This window comes from Oryza brachyantha, chromosome 11 (assembly GCF_000231095.2).
Source record: "Oryza brachyantha chromosome 11, ObraRS2, whole genome shotgun sequence".
Taxonomy (NCBI): domain Eukaryota; kingdom Viridiplantae; phylum Streptophyta; class Magnoliopsida; order Poales; family Poaceae; genus Oryza; species Oryza brachyantha.
The window spans coordinates 7314384-7335673 of record NC_023173.2 but is presented as its reverse complement, the minus strand read 5'-3'; the positions used below and the strand labels follow the sequence as shown (position 1 = coordinate 7335673).

Below are 21290 nucleotides of genomic sequence, written 5' to 3'. Positions count from 1 at the left end.
TTCTACTCTCTTTTTGGTTGGAGCCGAAAGGTTAGTAGATATGAAGTTAAAGCCCTGCTAAACAGAACCAAGGTGGCCAGTGATGAAGGTATGTGGGTTGAATAGAAGATTCATTTATGGGGCTACCTATACATCATGTGACAGAAAATCCCACCTCCTCTCGTTCAAATTTTAGACCATTGAATCTGCTTTAAGATTCGTGCAAACCCTAACCCTATTTCTTTCTCCACCCCTTTTCCTCTGCTCGCTACCACCCCACGGCGCCACCACCATCGCCCCACCGTGCCGCCGCCGCCGCCCCATCGCATCGCCGCCCGCCTCGCTGGCTGCCCAGAAGGAGTCAACGGCACCAGTGAGCCCCCTCCCCTCGATAAGCCCCCTACCCCTTCCTGCTCCCCCTTCCCCTCTCTCTTTCTTCTCAAGATGGTGACGACGCCGCCGCTCCCCGCCGTGCCGTCTTCCCCGTCTTAGTTGGCTCCCCGCCGTCGGATCCACCACCATCGGCTGCCGCCTCCTAATCTCCGCTTGCTTTGCCGCCGACGCCGGCCCATCGCCCTCCTCCATCCCTGCGGCTTCGGTGGTGCCGTTGCCGCCTCGCCGCCCGCCGGAGTCCAGCGCCCACCGCCGGTCCTTCGTCACCCACGGCCATCCCTCTAAGCCCGGAGACCCTAACCCGTAAGGTCACTGCCGGAGTTGGGGGTGTCGCCGGCGCCGGAGAAGGAGAGCTCGCCGGAGTTGGAAGAGAGAAGCTCATGCACGAATCTTGCCATGGATCGAATGGTTCAAAATCTGCAAGATTTTATCCTCAAATTTCATTCGAATGTCATATAGCAATTCCGTTTTTAAGACTCTACTAAGGTTTTATTATGGATGGCAAGATTAAGCAAAGGTATAAGGTGATTGGAGATGCATGTAGAGATTCCAAACCATCTCATTACCTGATCAAGCTGCAAGTGTGCTATAAGCTGTGCTATTGTTTCTAACAAAATCCTATAGCACTGTACTGTCAACAAGCCACAGTATGACAGGGCTCGTTTCCAAATCTTAAAAGGGAACTTTCCCTACCAACGGTTACATAATTACATGTCATTTCAGACACTCAAATTATGAAGAAAATAGGCCAAATCATTTGTCTGAAACGACAAATAAAATTGACTAAAGTTAGTAGCAAGTCTATGGTTTGCATCAGGGTTTTACCATGCAACTCGCAAAAACCATAGCATTGCGCACCTGCGGATCGCACGCGGATACCGCGAAAACTGTGACAAATTTGAATCTAAAAAAATTGAAGTTAAATATGCGGTTACCGTGTGGTTTTGGGTCAAAACCTCACGGTTTCAACCGAATACCGCGGCTGGTGTAATCTAACAATTAGGTGCAAATTAATTTCGAAAAAAACTGTAAAAATAAAAGAAAAATAGAAAACTAGTACGTAGCTATATTTGTGACATATAGGACATGTTATATGTGAAAAAAGAAAATTTTAACATGACTTTTTCTAAAATCTTGATAATTTTTGTCATCACAAGTATAGTTACAATCAAATATTACGTATAAAACTAATACATGTTTACAAACATGTGACTACATCACTACATATATAATTTACCTTAGTTTGGGTACTGGAAATTAACAAAAAGGCTACACCAAAATATTACTAGCTATCTACATCACAAATAACTAACGCAATAAAAAATGCCTCATGCATCAAGTATCAACTACATAGTCAACTAAGTGCTGCAAACATTCAAATAGGTGCGTCATGTATTAAATACATACTTAACTAGGTGCTATGAAGTGTGAACAATACCGTTTTTTATTTTACCCAATTATTTTTCAGTATTGGATTTTTATTCATTCGTAAATTTAGTTTTTTCATCAATTTTTTTCACCAAACATCATTACAAGTCAATCTCTACATCATATATTTTTTCCACAAATTTTCTTAATTTTTAAATTTAGATCAATTTCGTAAGGGAAACCGTGGTATACCGAAGCCATGTCCTGACGGAGAGCGCGGTTTGCATGATGTCCATATCTGATATGATGGTAACAATGCAGCAAAAAGTATTGGATCACTTTGAGGTACATATGTTGGATAATTTCTCTATTTCAGAAATAAGAGCGTGTTCGTTCGTAGTAGCTGCTCCGCTACATGCGTCAAAAGTGGCATCGCGTTGTTGCATTTGAGGATGCCAACGTTAGGTCATTTAGATAGATGCCGAACAGAACAATCTAGAGCAGAAGAGAATATTTTTTTGTTTATTTCTTCTGACATGGTTTGTCTTTTTTAAGTAGTCAAAAAAATAATAATCAAGCACAAAACCAAACAAGAAAACGGTGTTGCTCCATGCACAGCACCATAGGAGCTTAGAGAGAGAAAAAGAGCTGTGCTCTACTGTGAGTTTTTATTATTAATTTTATTTTTAACAATATTCATAGAAATATATTCTATTTTAAAAATTCAAAACTTACCTCCCTGCGACCAACCGATGGGTATGGTGTATAAAATGCCATCAGGTTGGATGTGGTATGTAACGCTGCAGACGACGAGTGGTGGGGAAAACATGGCGGAATTTCTCATGCGGCCCCTTAAAGCCATCTTGTAGGGTGTTTTATTAGCAGCCGGGGGACGCGTGCAAAATGACGGTTTTTTTTACAGGTGGCCCCTTAAAGCCAACAAACGCACCCCTCCAACGGCCGTCTCCCATGTTCCACTTATCATCTGCCACATCATCTAGTGCGTCCTACACTCCTACTATAAAACGTTTTATGCGTAAGAAGATTAGTTTTGTAATTTCTCGAGATGAATATATTTCTGTAAATATTTTTAAAAATAAAATTAATAATAAAAAATTCATGTTGCATCGTCGTGGATCGGGTTGTCTTGGATTCTTTGTCACATGGGCCGCGGCCTCGGGGGCGTGGGGGTCGCGTGGGAAGGCTTGTTAATAATACGACTATTACTGCACTTGAACAAAATACAGATACTTTGAACAGACACAACATGGAAACCAGAAAATGAATATATCTCAAAGACACCAGATAAAATATAGATCGGCTTAAAATCACTGGACTACCATGTGGCCAGTTTATTGGGTTAGGCGAGCTAAGAGTAGTTAGACTCCTGCTACCATCAAGACCGTGTTGACGCGAAAATTCGTGCACACGGGGAAGTCTGGGAGATCTGCTTAAGTCCGGTGTAGATAATATCAAATCGGGTTCAGGATATGACAGTCAATTTGACCTCTGCAATTGACAAGGAAGATAGAATAATATCAAACAGTTGATAGACAGGTGGACCGATAGCAATCACTAATTAGTATATAGCCACTGTAGTAGGCATTTGGTTATGTTACTGATATAGAGGCAATTAGTATGCAGATTGGCACGAATCGTCGGCTACAACCAATTGATGATTATCCAAGATCTATATAATATATAACCTAATTACTAGTAGTAATCTTGATAGGTCAGACTAAATCGATGTAGCATCAAACTATATCTTAAACAAATCTAAATTGATTATCAAAATTGTTTCTGTCCTAAAGGATAAACTAGAATAGCCAGAGTAAATAATAGTGTGCAGTAAGACTCGTGGATGGATTGCCTTGCTAATGACAGCAATAGTCAAAAGAATTAGTCCGACACTACTACACATATAATTGAGAAAATAGATTTGTACGTGAATCAATTTCCTACTTTATAATCCCATCCCTCGGTATATAAGGGGAGACAAGGAGGCCCTCATGGGCATAGCCAAACATAGCAACACAACATCATCAATACAATCGACGGGATACAATTCACTAGAGAAGAAGTATGGTATTGCCCCAAATTGAGGGCTTGAGCTATGTGAATCCTAGTCTTCCACACCCATCGAGGTTTAGATTCTATGTACCATAGACAATATTACTATCAGTGTAAAACATCAACGGTGTTGCTATAAATTACGAGGTATATTATCCATCTCCTCTCCCTATCCACACTAGCCGCATGCCAGATCAAGCTCGAGATCGAACTTGGTCACCACACCTACCTCCACTCTGCTCTAGCGCATCGCCACCTATCCTCACCAATACAGTAACCTACAAATGACATCGGCAAGGCTTGCTGGCCAACCTCCTTGCTCTTCCGCCGCCACTCTCCCCTCAAGTCCTCTCAAAGATCAGAGGGGAAAGGTGTGGTAACACAGAAATTTGATAAATTTTCGTATTGGATTCGGATAAGGAAAGGTGCAATCGCCGATAGAAATTTTATCCGAAGGAGTTCGAATTCAACAGGGAATCGTGAAGACCAAGGCATGGCGGCATAATTTTATCTATTAATTAGAGTTAGTTTAGATTGTTTTTTCTTTATCTCTCAAGGAGTTAGAGTCCGATCGGGACTTGTTTGTTTTCTGTTATCTATTAGAAACCATGCCGTGTTAGAGATAGAGTTTGTTATATCTTTTTATCTATTACGAGTCGTGTCCAACATGGACTAGAATCCACCCGAGGGTATAAATATGTATGCCCGGGGTCATTGTAAATTATCTACATCATCAATAGATCAATTAGTCTCGGCGCATCGCCACCCTCTTCATCGAGGTTTCAACTCCGACGGAACCTGGCACCTGACGCGGGGCTGCATCGCTTCGATCTCCGGCGGAGGGGTAAGTCCTACGTTTCACCGGACCACGGTAATCATATCGGCTAGATTATGACTGTCTCGGTTCAGTCCGATCTACTAATTTGGTTGTACGATTACTAGTTATCGTATCTATGGAATACCTGTACTAGGGTATCCGTAGATTATATGTATACATACAGTCGTAGGGTATCGAATAGGAAGGAGGTTATATCTGTATGATATCAACCGGAGTTTGATTAGTGTAGGATTGCATGTCGCATGTACCAGATCCGAGTTGTAACCGAATTAGGATAGATATTAGTCTCATCAGATTAGGACTATCTGTAAGCCCTATTCCCCACTATATAAGGGAGATAGGGGCACCCCTCATGCGGACGGCCAGATGGACGGCATATTCAGATCGGCTACCTTCTAGTTGATCTACCCACAATCAAATACAATCGCCGGGTATTATCTCGTTAGTCGAGAGCCTGAACCTGGGTAACCCTGTGTCTTCATCCTAACCATCGATCTTTACACCTAGCTAGCGACCCCATATATATTGTCGACATCCAAATCATCGGCAGTTGGTGCGCTAGGTAGGGGAAGCTACTTCGAGGTCTTCGACGAGATCAATGAAGACAAAGTTTGTCCCAGGGCAAACCTTCAAGTTTGGTGGCATCAGATTCCTCACCGATCAGGGTTGTGTGCTCTCCTACACGTGTCCAGATTCATCTGGGCTAGAGGAGGAGATGTGCCGCTTTGAACCAAACAACTCGACGCTGTTTCGAGATGAGATCCAATCTAGATCTCACCATAACGAGCTGCCGTCTCTTGAGTCAGCACCTCCGCCGCTCGGGATCGAGGTCTATTCAAAACCGACTACTCAACTCGCTGCATCAGACACATACAGCAGCTTAGGAAGCTTCATTCCCCCTAGAGTGGTCTTCACCATCACTGGAGCAACAACGAACGAGGCTGAGAAGGAGCACCAAGAGAAGCAAGCAGCCAAGCTGGCCAGAGAACGACGGCAGGAAGACGAACGCCATCAACTTGAAGACAAAGCCAGACGCCAACAAGAGAATCAACCTCATGAACATGTAGGGAGCCACCCACGCAAAGTGCAGCGTGATCTAGTCTACACTCAGGTTGAGGGGCATGCAGTTTTTAAGACCCCTCAAAAAAACCTCCAAGCGGCGGTGGATCTACTCGGTGACGTCGTTCAGTAGCTACCTCAGCAAGACCTACCGATGGTTGAAACCATCAACAAGATGAAGGCAATGATGACAACAACTGCGATCTAACACTCGTTGCAACGCAACTCAGGAACACCACCGGTACGGTCGGAGGCTCAGTCGACTACGTCACCCCGATCTAGATCGCACGTTTCCAAACGACCTTCCGGATCTCAGCCACTAACTGATAACAGATTGCGCCGAGCATCTCCTGACACTGAGCAGAGGAAAGACATAGCCAGTAAGCGACGCCGCCTCAATGATGAAATCCACCGATTGGATAAACAACGCCAAGACCTTGAGGCTGAGAAGAACCGTATCTACCAGGAATTTAGCTTCAATCTCCGCCGAAAGATCGAACACCAACGTCAACCCCGCTAGGAAGGTCGTCGTCGGGACCGCGAACATCGAAGCCATAGCCGGGTATAGGTATCGGTGACCCGAGAGCTCAGACACCGACATGGTCGACGGTGTAGCGGCCTTCACCAAAAACTTGAGCCAGCTTACTTGGCCGACTGGTGTCAAGAAGTATGACAGCTCCACCGACCCCAAGGCTTAGCTAACAGTGTACACCATGGCTATCCGAGCAGCCTGCGGTGACACCAAGGCAATGGTCAATTATCTACCGGTCACTTTGGATAACTCGGCTAGACGTTGGTTGTTAGGGCTCCCCAAACAGTCTATTGTTCCTGGGCAGAACTTCGTAATTGGTTCATAGCCAACTTCCAGGGCACTTACGATAGGCCACGACCCCAATATGACCTATACCAGGTCCAACAGAGGAAGAACGAATCTCTACGACCCTACATCAAACGGTTCTCTGAGGTTTGCAATTCCATCCCCGACCTCAAGGATGACGTGGTCATCGCCGCCTTTCGCAAAGGCATGAAAGATGAGCAATTTATCGCGAAATTCATTCGCAAAGAGCCAACTACAGTCAAGAATCTCTTTGACATGGCTAACTCCTATGCCGCATCAGCAGATGCAGTCTATGCATCTCATCCCGATCGGCACGATGACTCGGACAACTTGAACCAGGATAATTAAATCTACTGCTCATTAGCTCTTCATCTGTTACTGGATCAACGTCTGGATGTGGTTATACGACTTCGTGGCTACACCCTACTCACTGTACCGAACCGGGTAAACGACGCTATGCTCCACGTTGGCTAAGTCTGCCCGGGGTTGTTGGGATGGGCACACGCCGCGAAGCCAACTCATCTCACGACTAAGAAACATACAACAGTAAAAGACTACTATCAAACAGATTAACACCAAGCATAATTGAAGTCTGCCGAGTGGTCAAGATGAAACGAGTAGTCACCAATGACCCTAGTTTCTAACAGAAGGTCGTAGGTTCTTCATCAACTTCAACCTTGCCGAGTGATGATCCCATCACCACACCACCGTATGCTTGCATCGCCACCATGTTGGACGCATCAACTTCATCGCCGCTGGGTGGTAATCTATTTACCACGTTGGCCACATCTCTTTTCGACATCAGGATCTTCACCACCGAATCGTGATCGCATTCGTACGTCGACCGTCGTCATCACCATCAAGTGGTGACTTATGGGGTATTGAATAGCTAAGTCCCTTTCATACTTAGTACTTTTTCTATAAAGGTTTCCCCTTTCTCCATCCTTCGACTACCCACGCCGAGTGGTTTTCACCCTGAGCAAGCTAGTCGGGGGGCTACACTGTATCACGTCATACGGTTCTTTTAAAAGTCTATTGTTTAAAAGTTCTTTTTTGATCATGAGATCAATATCTGAATAAAGCCAAACAAACTTCGCTACTACACCCTACTTACTGAACCAAACCGAGTAATACGCTATGCTCCGCGCTAGCTAAATCTACTCGGGGGCTGTCGGGATGGGTACTGAACACAAGTTTACACAGCTCATTTCAGATCGTGGGATCTAAATCAGAATAAAGACTTAAAGCAATAGCAAAACAATTTACATTACAGACAAATAAACGTCTTACAAAAGACATGTTACTGCTAATGGCTATATTTCCTATTTGCAGGTCAAGGGCCCGAACTATGGAGTCGGCACTGGCCTCAGCCTCCTCCATTAGTGCCAACATCTTCTCCGAGTTGCAATTGGTTATGAAATCTTCGGCGGTGGCTAAAATGACTACCCAGGGGTAAAGGGACATCATTATGGTGAAGGCCTGACGAGCTGCAATCATCGCCATGTCCCTTACCTCCCCGGCCACACGCCCAGGTACCTCTTTAAAGCCCGTCAAGGATTTTATTGGGTGGCATGGAGTTGAAGCTGGTCGCCATGGTCTCGAACGACCCGAAGATCGCGAAGGCTGCAGAAGCAAACCGGTCTCGAGTAGCCTCATCTACTTTAAGTCGGGCCTCGATATCGGCTACTACGCCAGGAGTGCTCTATCGCACCAAATCTCCAAACTTACCGAACTAAAACAGTTCAACGGCTCTAAATCTCCAAAATCAACTAAGTGTTACTATGTCCCTCCATGGGCTTAGCGGACCGATGCGTAAAACTTGGTGCTGGCATAGTTGATACCGTGTTGAAGAGAACGATGCGAGTTTATGGTTCGCCCAAATGGTGACATAAAATTTGTGATTTCTCACATTTCGGGAATGAACGGCCCATATAATGAGGCTATAACTGTTTTTACACAGGCACTATTTGATATCGCCCATGACACTTAATATCGCCCATGACAGTTAATTGTGCTTTTCAGCCTGTGCCTAAACTTTGAGTAAACCCGAATATACTTGGTACTAACTACCCGGCTGTAACAGTTTGGCAGTACTGCATAACCTACCCTACTGGCACAATGTAATTATAAATTACATGTTTGGGGAGACACGGCACAAAAACCATCTCCAAACCACTCGGGTTCAAATCGCTCGGAGAGAGCAACCAGAGCTAGGTACCACTCAGGTCCGGAAGCAAACAGTGTTGCTCGAGTCAGAAAATTCGAAAGTTCGAGAACATCTCTTGGGTAACAGTCCATAAAAGACTGTATGTTTAATTGTTACGCATTTAAGCATAGAGTCGGGGGCTACACCTATTAGGTGCATCTCCCATGCATCTATGTCTTTTTTATATAGTCTCAAAAAGACTCAATGTTTAATTATTACGCATTTAAGCATAGAGTCGGAGGCTACAACTAATAGGTGCATCTTCGATGCACCAATTCCTTTCTTCCATTCGGAGCCATTCATAGCCTCTACAATCATCATAGAGTACTCGGGATCACTCGGGAAGCACTCGGGGAGCGCTTAGGAAGCACTCGGATAACGTCAAGCATACTGTGTGAAGATACGCCTGATGATCAATAATCTACACGGATGATTTGTGCAGCTATGTACGACTCCGGGGGCTGCTATGGAATACCTGTGCTAGGGGTATCCGTAGACTACATGTATATATACAGTCGTAGGGGTACCGAATAGGAAAGAGATTATATCTGTATGGTATCAACCGGAGTTTGGTTGCTATAGGATTGCATGTCGCATGTACCGGATCCGAGTTGTAACCGAATTAGCATAGATCTTAGTGTCATCAGATTAGGACTCTATCTGTAAGCCCTATCCCCCACTATATAAGCGAGATAGGGGCACCCATCATGGGGATGGGCAAACAGACGACACATTCAGATCAGCTACCTTCTAGTTGATCTACCCTCAATCAAATACAATCGCCAAGCAGGAGTAGGGAATTATCTCGTTAGTCAAGAGCCTGAACCTGGGTAACCTTGTGTCTTCATCCTAACCATCGATCTTTACGTCTCGCTAGCCACCCCATATATATTGCCGACATCCAAATCGTCGACAGTATCAGTTTCAACTTGAGTTACTTCTGTATCTTAGGTTGATCTGGTCGACAAATTTGGGCGGGGTGGTTTGATATTTGACATATTCAATCTAGTACTGTCTCGGTTCGGTCCGATCTAGTAGATTGCGTTTATCATATGGTTTATATCAGATTGATGTATTTTGGTCATTGTTTTATTAGAGTACCAGCCGATAAATTATCAGTCATCGGCTCATTGGCTTGACAACAATCTAGATCTAAGTAGTATCTATCTTGATATTGCTAGGCATATTCTTGAATTGTCTCGGTTAGGTCCGATCTTCTATGATTATTTTTAGTAATCTAGGCTAGATATTTTATAGATCTTGGTCGTTTGTCCGCCATCTATAGCCGATGATATTTGCCGATCTACATGTTCATTGTATCTACATCAACAAAGCAGCCAATTGTCTTACAGTATTATTTTTATACCAATCGGCTTGATTTAGTTAGATCAGCAGTTATTTATGTTACATCGGCTTATGAGAATTACATGCAAGTTAGGTTTAGGCGATCGTAACACATGATTCATTATTATTTCTAAGTAATTCATTAGTTTATTTATTAGCCTTATCGATCTTCATGTTTCCTATAATTATATCGTGCTCGACTGCATACTATTTTGGTTAAGTCCGATCTATGTATGTTTGGTTCGATCTGGTTACAGGGGATCGTCCGATCGACTAAGATTAATAAGTAACTTGGTGGATTACGTTGGTCTAATATTTAATTTAAGTATATTTATATCAAGTTTCTGGCCGATCCAAGCTTTTTACAGCCGATCGTTCATCCTATCGGCTGGATCTTTCATTACCTATCGGGTCGATAGCCGATCGGCTTGCTTTACTATCTATCTTGTCACTTGCAGGATCAAACTGACTGGCATGCCCACGCACCTTCTAAGAATTTAGGTCCTGCACTGGAGCTGTCTAAGAATGACTCTCAGGCCTTCGTGTGTGACACGTCTCGACATCAGCAAGGTGCCCTTGCCTTGCCTCACCTTTTCCGGATATAGAGCCACCAGATCCGCTGCCATGCTTCACCTTGCCCACCACGGGCGACCATCCGTGTGGCTCATGTAGCACTTCTGCTAGCTCACCACCACCTATCATCGATCGTAGTTAACTACCGATCCAACTGTCACCCAAGACCGTCCCTCTAAGCCCGAGAAACCTCCCCCTTCCCTCCTCCGTAACCCTCATAATCCGAACGGCACTCAAAAACCTAAAATCTAATCCTAGTGCCTTAGTGGGCGAGAGCCATGTTGTCACCAAAGAAGAGGAGTGCATCATCTATACTGCACCACCAAAAAGTTATCATCACATGCGAGTGCTCCCTCCTCCCTCCCTCCCATGATCCCTACTCTTCTCCAGCGAAGTTTCAAACCATTGGACTTCAATCCAAAGGCTGGGGAAGAACAGGTGTCCTGAGAACTAGCAAATCCCAAAACAATATATAGTACTCAAAGCCAAGGTTGACCATATGACCTAGCCTGGCCTGAGGACTAACCAGTGCATCGGAGTAGGCTCCACCCTCCATTACTTGGCCCGAAAGGTAACCCATAATTTGACTGATTTAATTTTTCATAGCATCTTTTTGTACACTAGACAGTAAAAAAATGCTGAAACATGCTCATGGCGAACGTAGCTAAGGCACGCTTTGCCCTGTGCTGGACGACATGCGCCTCATGCACTTATTCAGTAACAGAGTAAGATATTACTGGTCAAGATTCGTGCGCAGTATGTTCTTGTAAGTCCTAAAATATACAGTCCAACTGCAAGCTCATTGTCAAGAGATCAATCACAGCAATATATTGTCGACACTACTCCATTCCTTGCATCCTTTTCGATCTTGCCAAGCAACAGCTAACATCTGAGTGTTTGACCTTAATTTGGGCCCACTAAACGAACAAACAATATTCTTAATCTAGCTATATATGTACATATATAAATATGTGTGTGTGTGTATGTATGTGTGGGATCTTATACTTTGAAAATGTGATTAACCATGCACGGCCGGTGACACATTGTGATTGCTTCGTTCCATAGCTAGATTGCTAAAGCACATCTGCACATGCATATTTTTTTTTTGACGGATTAGTTACACGTGAGACGTGGCGATACATTGATTAGCTAGCTTGAATGAACCTAGCTTAATTACTATAATTATTCATTAGCCATATATATATATGCCAACACAAATATTAATTAGCCAATACAATGACCTAATTTAGCGATCGATCATGCAGCGATGGGTCGAGCTGACCCGGAAATCCTGTGAAGACACTTCGAATAACTGGAAAGGGGTTCGTGATTCGTGCATATGCATGCATGCACGCAAAAAAGAGAGAGACGAAATGATTTTGCCGCTTCATGCAAAGCTAATACGGAGTACGATTGATCTGACGTGCTGGGAAAGCATGGCATATCGATCGCAACTGGATCGTCAGGTACGTCATCGCATGTGGCCATGCATAGCCATGTGAATCAACCAACGCGATCGATCTCCTCTAAATCCCCTCGCAACCATGCATGCAATGCATCCTCACATCACAGCAAGCGTCAGTTCGTTGGCACTTGGAAGTTCGCAGCTAGTAACTGTCAAATTATTAGCAAAGGTAGCTTCAGGTGATCAGGGTGCAGTGGCAGCGTGATGGCGCCGAGGCTGAGAGTGCTTGCCCTGGCGGCACTCCTCCTGCTCGCCGTCGTCACCGTCGCCGTTGCCCAGGCAGATCCTAAACCAGGGAAAGGCTCGCCGGAGGAGAAAGGTAAGCTGGAGAAGGAGACGCCGGAGCCAAAGCCGGCTGAAGAGGAGAAGCCTGAGCCACAGAAGCCAGAGGAAGAAAAGAAGCCGGAGGAGGAAGAGAAGAAGGAGCCGAAGCCGGAGAAAGGGAAGCCGGAGGAGGGAGAGACGCGGGAGCCGGAGCCGGAGAAGGAGAAGAAGAAGAAGAAGAAGCCGATGAAGGTGAAGTGCCAGGAGAACCGTAAGCTCTACCCTTACTGCTCCGGCAGGATGATGGAGTGCCCCGCCACCTGCCCGAGCTCCTGCTACGTCGACTGCGAATCATGCAAGCCCGTCTGCGGTGAGTTGCCAGCTAGCTACTGCCATTGTTGCACCTCGATCGTCACCTCCTCTGTTCCATCAGCTTGAGTGCTCATCCTGTCGATCTGTTTCCATGCATGCAGTGTGCAACGTGCCGGGGGCGTGCGGTGACCCGCGGTTCATCGGCGGCGACGGCAACGCCTTCTACTTCCACGGCCGCAAGGACGCCGACTTCTGCCTCGTCTCCGACCGCGACCTCCACATCAACGCGCACTTCATCGGCAAGCGCCGCGCCGACGGCATGTCGTCGCGCGACTTCACGTGGATCCAGGCCATCGCCGTGCTCTTCGACGGCCACCGCCTCTACGTCGGCGCCAGGAAGACGGCCACGTGGGACGACGACGTCGACCGCCTCGAGCTCATCCTCGACGGCGAGCCCGTGCCGCTCCCCAAGGAGATGGAAGCCACTTGGACCTCGGCCGCCTTGCCGGCGCTGTCCGTGACACGCACCAAGGCGGCCAACGGCGTGCTCGTCGTCCTCGACGGCCAGTTCAAGGTCAGGACCAACGCCGTGCCCATCACCGCCGAGGACTCGAGGGTGCACAGGTACGGCATGACGGCCGACGACTGCCTCGCCCACCTCGACCTGGCGTTCAAGTTTGACGCGCTCACCGGCGACGTGCACGGTGTCGTCGGGCAGACGTACCGCTCCGACTACGTCAACAAGTTCGACGTCAGGGCCTCCATGCCGACGATGGGAGGGGGCCACAGCTTCGCCACGTCCGGCCTGTTCGCCGCCGACTGCGCCATGTCGCGCTTCGGACAGCGCCGCGACGACAACGACGGCGCAGCGGCCGTGGCCTTGGCAGCATAGCCCGCTGGTGTCACCTGCGCCGGTCGGCGGCATTGGACGGCGAGAGGTGGCATGCAAGAAGACGACGCTTCTTGTGTGCTGCACTGCAATTCGTATGGACTAAATTTAAATGCATCTACATAGCCTCTTAATCTGACGGGTATTCGATTGTTGCTCTGTTCATTGGTCATGGCTGCACTGCATGTTTGCTCAGTGCACAGCAATAATCTTTTATTCGTGTAATCACACATCAGTTGCTCCGTATTAAACTCTTGCAACAAAAATAACTTTTCATGACTTTCATAAACGACGTCCCATTCATGTCAAGAATACGCCTTTCTTTCACAAGGAGTAGCTAGATAATTAAGATCACATTATAAAGTTGAAAATAAATTCTATTGACAGGTGACACCTATGTGCTACAGAAGAGATTGATTCCGGTATATTTTACTGGTAGTAGAATTTAATTCATGCCATTGATCTATTTTGATTGGACGATCATAATTAAATTATACTACCAGCAATATTAGATATAGTAGAAATTATTTGAAGGGTAATATCCTCTCTTTATTGTGATCTTTGTTAAAAAAGTAAAATTACAAAATACTGTTAATCAAGTAATTAACAAAGTAAAAAATATTATTTTTCTACTAATTGCTTTCTTCCGCTAATCCTCCTAGGAGTAGCCACCACGCCAATACGCCATAAGAAGAAGAAGAAGCGTCTCTTGCATCGGTAGCCGAAATCAATTAAGGAAAAGATTGATTCTGCCATGTCTACCACCGCCGGTGATCAGCATCGGCCAAGGCGACGGCGGCGGCAAAGGAAGGGTGGATCCTCCTCCTCCGGATGCAGTTTTTTAGCACACGGATAGATGTTCACCTTTGTTTACATGTCATATAAATAGTTATAAACAATATAAAAAAATTGATAAGATGGATTAATATGAGTTATATCACTACACAAACATGCAAGTTAAATTCAACTTCTACGTATGGTAACAAAAATAACAAAAATAATTATGAATGTGCGTATACTAGTTTTAGTTTATTTTTGTTTTTTTGCTGCAAATTTTAAAAGTTAAATTTAGACTTACATGTTTATGGAGTGATATAACTCATATTAATCTATCATATCAATTTTTTTCATATTTTTGATAACTATTTAAATGGCATACAGGCACACAGATGGACAACTACCCATATGCTTAAAACAGTTTCCTCCTCCTCCTCCTCCTCCTCCCCCTCCCCTCTAGGATGGATCCTTGTGAACAACGGAGTCTACACCGGCAGCCACCGCGCCAACAGTACAACCGCCCTCGGCGAAGGGAGGGAGAAGCTGACTATGCACGTGTCCTTGTTGCCGGCGCCGCCGCCGCGGCCATCCAACGTGCTGCTGCACTGCCCCGGCGTCTGGCACCCCCGCAAATTCTAATTTAACCTCTCGGGGACCCACTGCTTCTCGATGCAATGATACTTGACAGCAATGTGTTTCGTCCTGTCATGACTAGAGTAGATATGACAGTGTACTATCTTTGACTTTTGTGCTTCAAGAAAGGATGAGAGATAGAAAGTTAGCTAGTACTTTCTAGAGATGTATTACCCAACACATCCGGGGTTCGCCGTCCACGTACGACTGGACCGTCACGACATGGATCAACACCGCCATGGCCGGCCATTTCGAGGACTGGCATGAGGAATTCACGGTCCGCGCTTCTAACATCAAGATCGGTGACGCCGTCCGCTCGAAGCTCATTGCATCCGGCTTGCTGCACCGTAAACCCTCTTGCGATGGTGGATCAGGTGCTGCCTCTGCACAAGTTCTGGGTGTCTCAACCCACTCCAAGCCTGAACGGTGAAGATGATGATGTCGTGTACCTCATGGCCAGCCCAAAGTGCTTCCTCCCCAAGGCTTGGGCTCTCGCTCTTCACATGAGGAACACCGTGCTGCTAGATGTCGCTGAGTTCGGCACTGAAACCGGAGTCACCTACCTCCCTAGTACTATATCCAACTACATGAGTCTGCCAGCTAATTTTGTCATGTTATAGGAACAAATTTGCCTGAAATTCGAAACTGATGAGTGAGATCTCTTTCGGACAAAACCTCACTCTTTTCAGTCTCCAGTGTAGACAAAAATTTACCTTAATTTAACCTACTTCCAATCAGATTTGAGTGAATTTGAAATTCAGTATATACTGCTATAGAACCTGTTTTCCTACTTGTTATCCATTATTAAAAGTTGTGTATGTTTGCACTATCATCTATCTGCTCGTATATTTCAATAAATATGGATTTTCTTGATTAACCTTGTTAGTGATCAAAACACTTTCTTTTGGCTTAGCAAGTTGGTTGATTACATTTTTGGGTTATGTGATTGATGCCTAATTGGAAATTACATTGTACCATCCCCTCTGTATGTGTGCTCTCACAGTTCAGTTATCTTTTGATCGTGGCCTCATAACCTGCCATACATACAACTTGTATGTAGGCAGGTTGACCCTTTTCTATGTATGGAAATAATTGAATTGGCATAGCTTACCAAAATTGTGGTCAATGTGTAAGTGATGAAGATATATCTTATATAGTCCAACATCACATATGTATGTAAGTGATGAATATATCTTTACTACTATAAAAACCTTTGGTGGTGGTGGTAGTAAATCTGCCACCACACCTACGCCATTATGTTTTTACAATTTACACCCTTAATTTCGTAATATTAAAAATCAATCAAATCTAGATTGATATCCACGTATAATCAAATTGATATAGATATTTCCTATATAACAAAGATGGTTACATATTTCATGAAAAATATTTTTCTATTTATTCTAGGAATAACATAATATGTTTTTTATCCTTTGCAAATCACATGCATTCAACTAGTATCATATGAAACTGAGATCATACATATCTATGCTCCCTATGTACTAGGATCATATAGATTCATTCTGCGTCGATCTAGTTGCCTTATATTAATAGAAAATTACTCATTTGGTGCAGTGACTGGGAGAACTTAAGGGTGCTGCTGGATCATTTGCAATCTAGGTGGTTTGTTTGGAGACTAAACAGCAGCATGAACTAGTGACGCATTGCAGATTAAGACTGAATGATGTTTTAATAAATATACATAGTAGATGTTTACCTTAGTTGTGCAATCTTGCATTGGGGACTAAGAAATTGAACCCTGAACGTTGGTGTTGCGTTTTGCTGCGTTGGTGGTTATTTATGCTAATTCTTCTAATTTGGAATTAGCAGCCAACAGCTTGTCGGTCTGGTGGTATATTATGAAGCACCGTTGCAATGGGATTTTATGCTTCTCCCTCCCTTGCAGCCAACATGCACGATTACCGGTACGGGACACCCACTCCCCCTGCATCCTAAACTTCATTGAAGAGTCTACATGTACACCAGTCTTCATTGGTCAATTCTCAAGTCTTATCCCAAGTGGTGATGTGCTGCCATCGCCAATTCTTTTATTTCGTTGCGCGAGTGACATTAGTCTCATCGCCATAAACACCACACTCCCAATATTTTTAAATATAAATGGTACGGATGACTTTGATACTTAGTCATCTTATTTCAAAATTTAATCCAGATCGATACACAGTAATATGAATAGTCTTTAAATGAAAAAACCAGTCTGCAGTGAAATAAATAACACTTACATAATCTTTTCAAAAGACGTCGTGTCCAAAACTAAACAAAACTCGTCTTGAGTCATATCAATTTAGCTAGATTTTTCGTCGGATTTTACACGTGTGCTTCCTAAACTAATAAACGATGCGTATTTTTTAAAAAAAAGATTGTATATATGGAAGTTCATCATTCATATTTTTTAAAATAGATTTGTAATTTAGTATCAGTTAATTCTAACGTTTATATCATTAACACTCTTGCTATTGATCAAACGTTTGATTTTTTTTCTTCTGTCAAACATATGCGGAATGCATGGGGGCTGTAGGACGAGGGCATATATGAGATTTTTCACTTGCGTGCATATCTTCATATTATCATTCAACGCTAGTGACCGGATTTGATCGTTGCAGACCCTATCAATAAATATGTATCACAAAAGTCAGAAAATCTTTCATCTCATCTCCATCTAGCAAAACAAGGCAGCCTTGCACAGATCATGTTACTATTCAAAAGGTGAAGGGAGCATCACTTGTAACACTGGCCAGAGTCAGATGGACAGTAATGAACCACCATCGATCATTCATACTAGGGGAACCGGGCTTTATTCGTAGCCATGCATGGCAGCATCCGACGAGGCTCGTCCTAGCAGCTTGTTGGTGCCCCCTCCCACCAACGACGAGATGCTGGAGGCGCAGGCCGACCTCTGGCGCCACACCCTCTCCTTCCTCACGTCCCTGGGTCTCCGGTGCACCATCACCTCTCGGCGTCCCCACCGCCATCCACCACCGCGGCGGCGCCGCCTCGCTGCCCGACCTGGTCGCCGCACTATCCCTCCCCCCGGCTAAGTTCCCGTTCCTCCACCGCCTCATGCGGCTGCTAGTCTGCTCGGGCATCTTTGCCTTCGACTACGGCGATGACGCGGCGGGGGGAACGTACCGTCTCACCCCGATGTCCTAGCTCCTTGATGGATGGCCGTGGCCCTGCCGGGGCTGTTGGTCCAAAACCAGCAGACGTCGGCCTAACCAGGAGGAAGCCTTTCTACACCTCAAAAGTTAGCCCATGAGGTCAGGGATTTTTCCCCTTTTTAAGTTGGTGTCACTCCTCCTAATCTTTCAATGTTGGACTATTTCCAACAATCTCCCCGTCACACATTGGTGCCCCTTAGCCCTGACCGGCTCCACACACGAGTACATACGGGCCTCACACCCACGGTCCACTAACCGGCCCAACAATATAGGCACATATGGTCCTCATACCCGTGATCCATTGGGCTTTGGGTTTACACCACATGAGTGTGCATGCACATTAGAGAGATTACGGGGCCAGCTCTGATACCACTTGTTAGCCCAAAACCGAAAGACGTCGGCCCAACCGAGAGAAAGCCTTTCTACACCCAAAAGCTAGCCTATGAGGTGAGGGACTCCTCCCCTTTTTAAGTTAGTGCCACTCCCCTAATCTTTCAATGTGGGACTATTTTCAACAGGGGCCGTCGTCGACGGCCACCTCAGCCAGGTGCCGTACGTGCTCACCGCGTCCTCGGGGTACTGCGTCGACACGGTGGCGGAGCTCACCGACTGGTTCAGGGAGGACTTCCCTCGTCGTCGGCGCTGCCGCCGTCGCCGTTCGAGCACAAGCACGGCGTGACCCCTCTGGAAGGCATGGGGGAGCTGGACCCGGACTCCGCTGTGCTCTTCCACGAAGGCCTTGAGGTGTACGACGGCTCAGGGTTCGCCGCCGTCCTCCGGGAGTGCGGCGGCGACGTGTTCGCCGGCGTCGAGTCCCTGACGGACTGCGGCGGCGGCGAAGGCCATCATTAGGGCTTTTCCGCGCATCAAGTGCATCGTGGTTGACCTTCCTCGGGTGATCGACATCGTCTAGGCCGATGGGGTTGTGTACGTGGCAGGTAACATGTTCGAGTTCATCCCACCGGGTCAAGCTGTGATGCTCAAGGTAATTGAATAGGGGAAACAATTTTTAGCACATGGGTGAATATCCACCCGTGTAGATAACATGGAAGCAACGGGTGGTGCTAAAAAAGTGCTTCCAATTAAATAGAGACATTTTACCATGGTCAAATAGATATCATTAGAGAGTAATTTCAAATAGCAAAAACAATATATGTAATGTTGACCTTATTTAATACCTTGTATACAGTTTTGGGCACTATTTTCTACTCCCTCTGTCCGGTATGATGAGACTTTCTAAGTTTATCTAGATCCATCTATATATTAATGTATATGTTTCATATCATGTTTGCTATTTTTCAGTCATTTGAAAATTTTTAATCTATCAATCGAATTTGTTGTCCATTAGATTTGCCTGAAGATTTGGGCTAGTTACTCACATGCTAACTTGTTTGGTTTCCTTTGTTGCAGTTCAATTTTAATCTAACGTCTCACGAAATCGAATGATGGATTTAGTTTTTTCAAACGGTTGACTAATAGGTGGCCTCGTTTTATATATATGTATAGATTCATTAACACATAATGAATCTAAACAAAACCAGAAAATCTTATAACGAAACAAAGGAAATAGATTATAACGACATAATATCTAACCATATACTACATATGGGAATGAATTTTATGTATGGTAGCTTATGCTGCACCATTGGAGCGACGAGGACTGCGTGAGGATCCTAGCTCAATGCAGGAGAGCTATCCCGGCACGGGGAGGAGGAGGGAAGGTGATCATCATCGACATAGTAGTCGGCTCTGCGTCAGGCGGCCCCATGCTGGAGTCGCAGCTCCTGATGGACGTCGCCGTCATGCTGGTGACCAAAGGACGGGATCGAGACGATCGAGGACGACTGGCTCTCCATCTTCACCAGAGCAGGCTTCAGCGACTACAAGATCGAAGTTGGGACCTCGCTGCGTCTTTGAGGTCTACCCGTAGCACTTGCAGTACCCCGGACTCTTAGTTATGTGCACCGTAAGAACAGGTATAATAGCAGGCTATAAACTAGCTATAAGTATACTTTAAGATGATAAGAGATGAGAGAGAATAGCAGTGGACTATAGATTTATAGTCAGTTATAGCACGGACTCTAAGACACATGTGTGTATGATAGATGGGACCGGATATTAATTATGTAGTATATGATTATTCTATAAATTGACTATTAAATTAGCTTTGGATAATTTATAGCTACGAACTTGCTTATTTCCTTTTGTTCTGTTCGTGATTATCAATGTGAATAAACGAATGGGGTGGTTAGTTGTTACTTTTCATGTGGTGAAGTTTCATGTGGAGCTGAGATGTCTAAGCTTGGCTGTGAAGATCTGTAGAACTGTCTTTTGGAGATCTGATCAGTGGAAATAGGTGGATCAGTGGAAACAGTAATGGTGTTTTTCAAAACCGTCAAATTTGTAATGGCACGTATCCAATTAACCCAAACAACAAACATGGGGAAAAACCAAGGAGGAACAAAATTACAAACAGAGATTTCACCAGTCTCATTTTTACACGAAAATTTTCCACCCCATGACCAATTTTATAGTACTTGAAAAAGATATGTAAATTTTGATATCTCTTGGTAGCTACTCAAGTACCGTAAAATTGCTCTCGACCCCATAGGTTATACCAATTTACACTAGGCATTCATTTCATGCGTCTTGCCAAGGAAAGCTTCAATTAGAATCAGCATCAGATCAATTATTTTTACTAATACCGATTAATATAGCTGATCCTGCAAGTTATCACCACCTATGATCCTGCAAGCTGATCCTGCACAACACTAAAATAGAATCATTGCATGAGATAGGGTCGTTTCATGGATTTTATATTTATTGATCATCTATTAGAGGTATATCAATATTGAGAGTGGATTTTAAGCTCTCAAGGGGACGTCCTCTCGTCTATTGCATGCTATTCAACTAGTCATCAAAAAATATATAAACATTTGTGAAGATGGATTAATATGTGACATATCACTACACAAACATGCAAGTTAAAATATGACTTCTCCAATTTATAACGAAAATAATAAATTAAACTCTAAATAGTATACACATACTCACAATCATATATTTGTTATTTCTGCTATTTATTGTAGAAGTCACATTTCAATTT

General features: G+C 44.7%; 1 protein-coding gene across 1 annotated transcript in view; it reads left to right on the top strand.

The window, feature by feature from the left end:
- LOC102721590 (flavonoid O-methyltransferase-like protein Os11g0303600) overlaps positions 1-20114 on the top strand; it is a 96320-nt gene extending 76206 nt beyond the window's left edge. The window contains 4 exon segments of the mRNA XM_040528912.1: positions 19026-19169; positions 19816-20019; positions 20021-20073; positions 20075-20114. Coding sequence (XP_040384846.1) covers positions 19026-19169; positions 19816-20019; positions 20021-20073; positions 20075-20114 — 441 coding nt within the window.
- The last annotated feature ends 1176 nt before the right edge of the window (positions 20115-21290 follow it).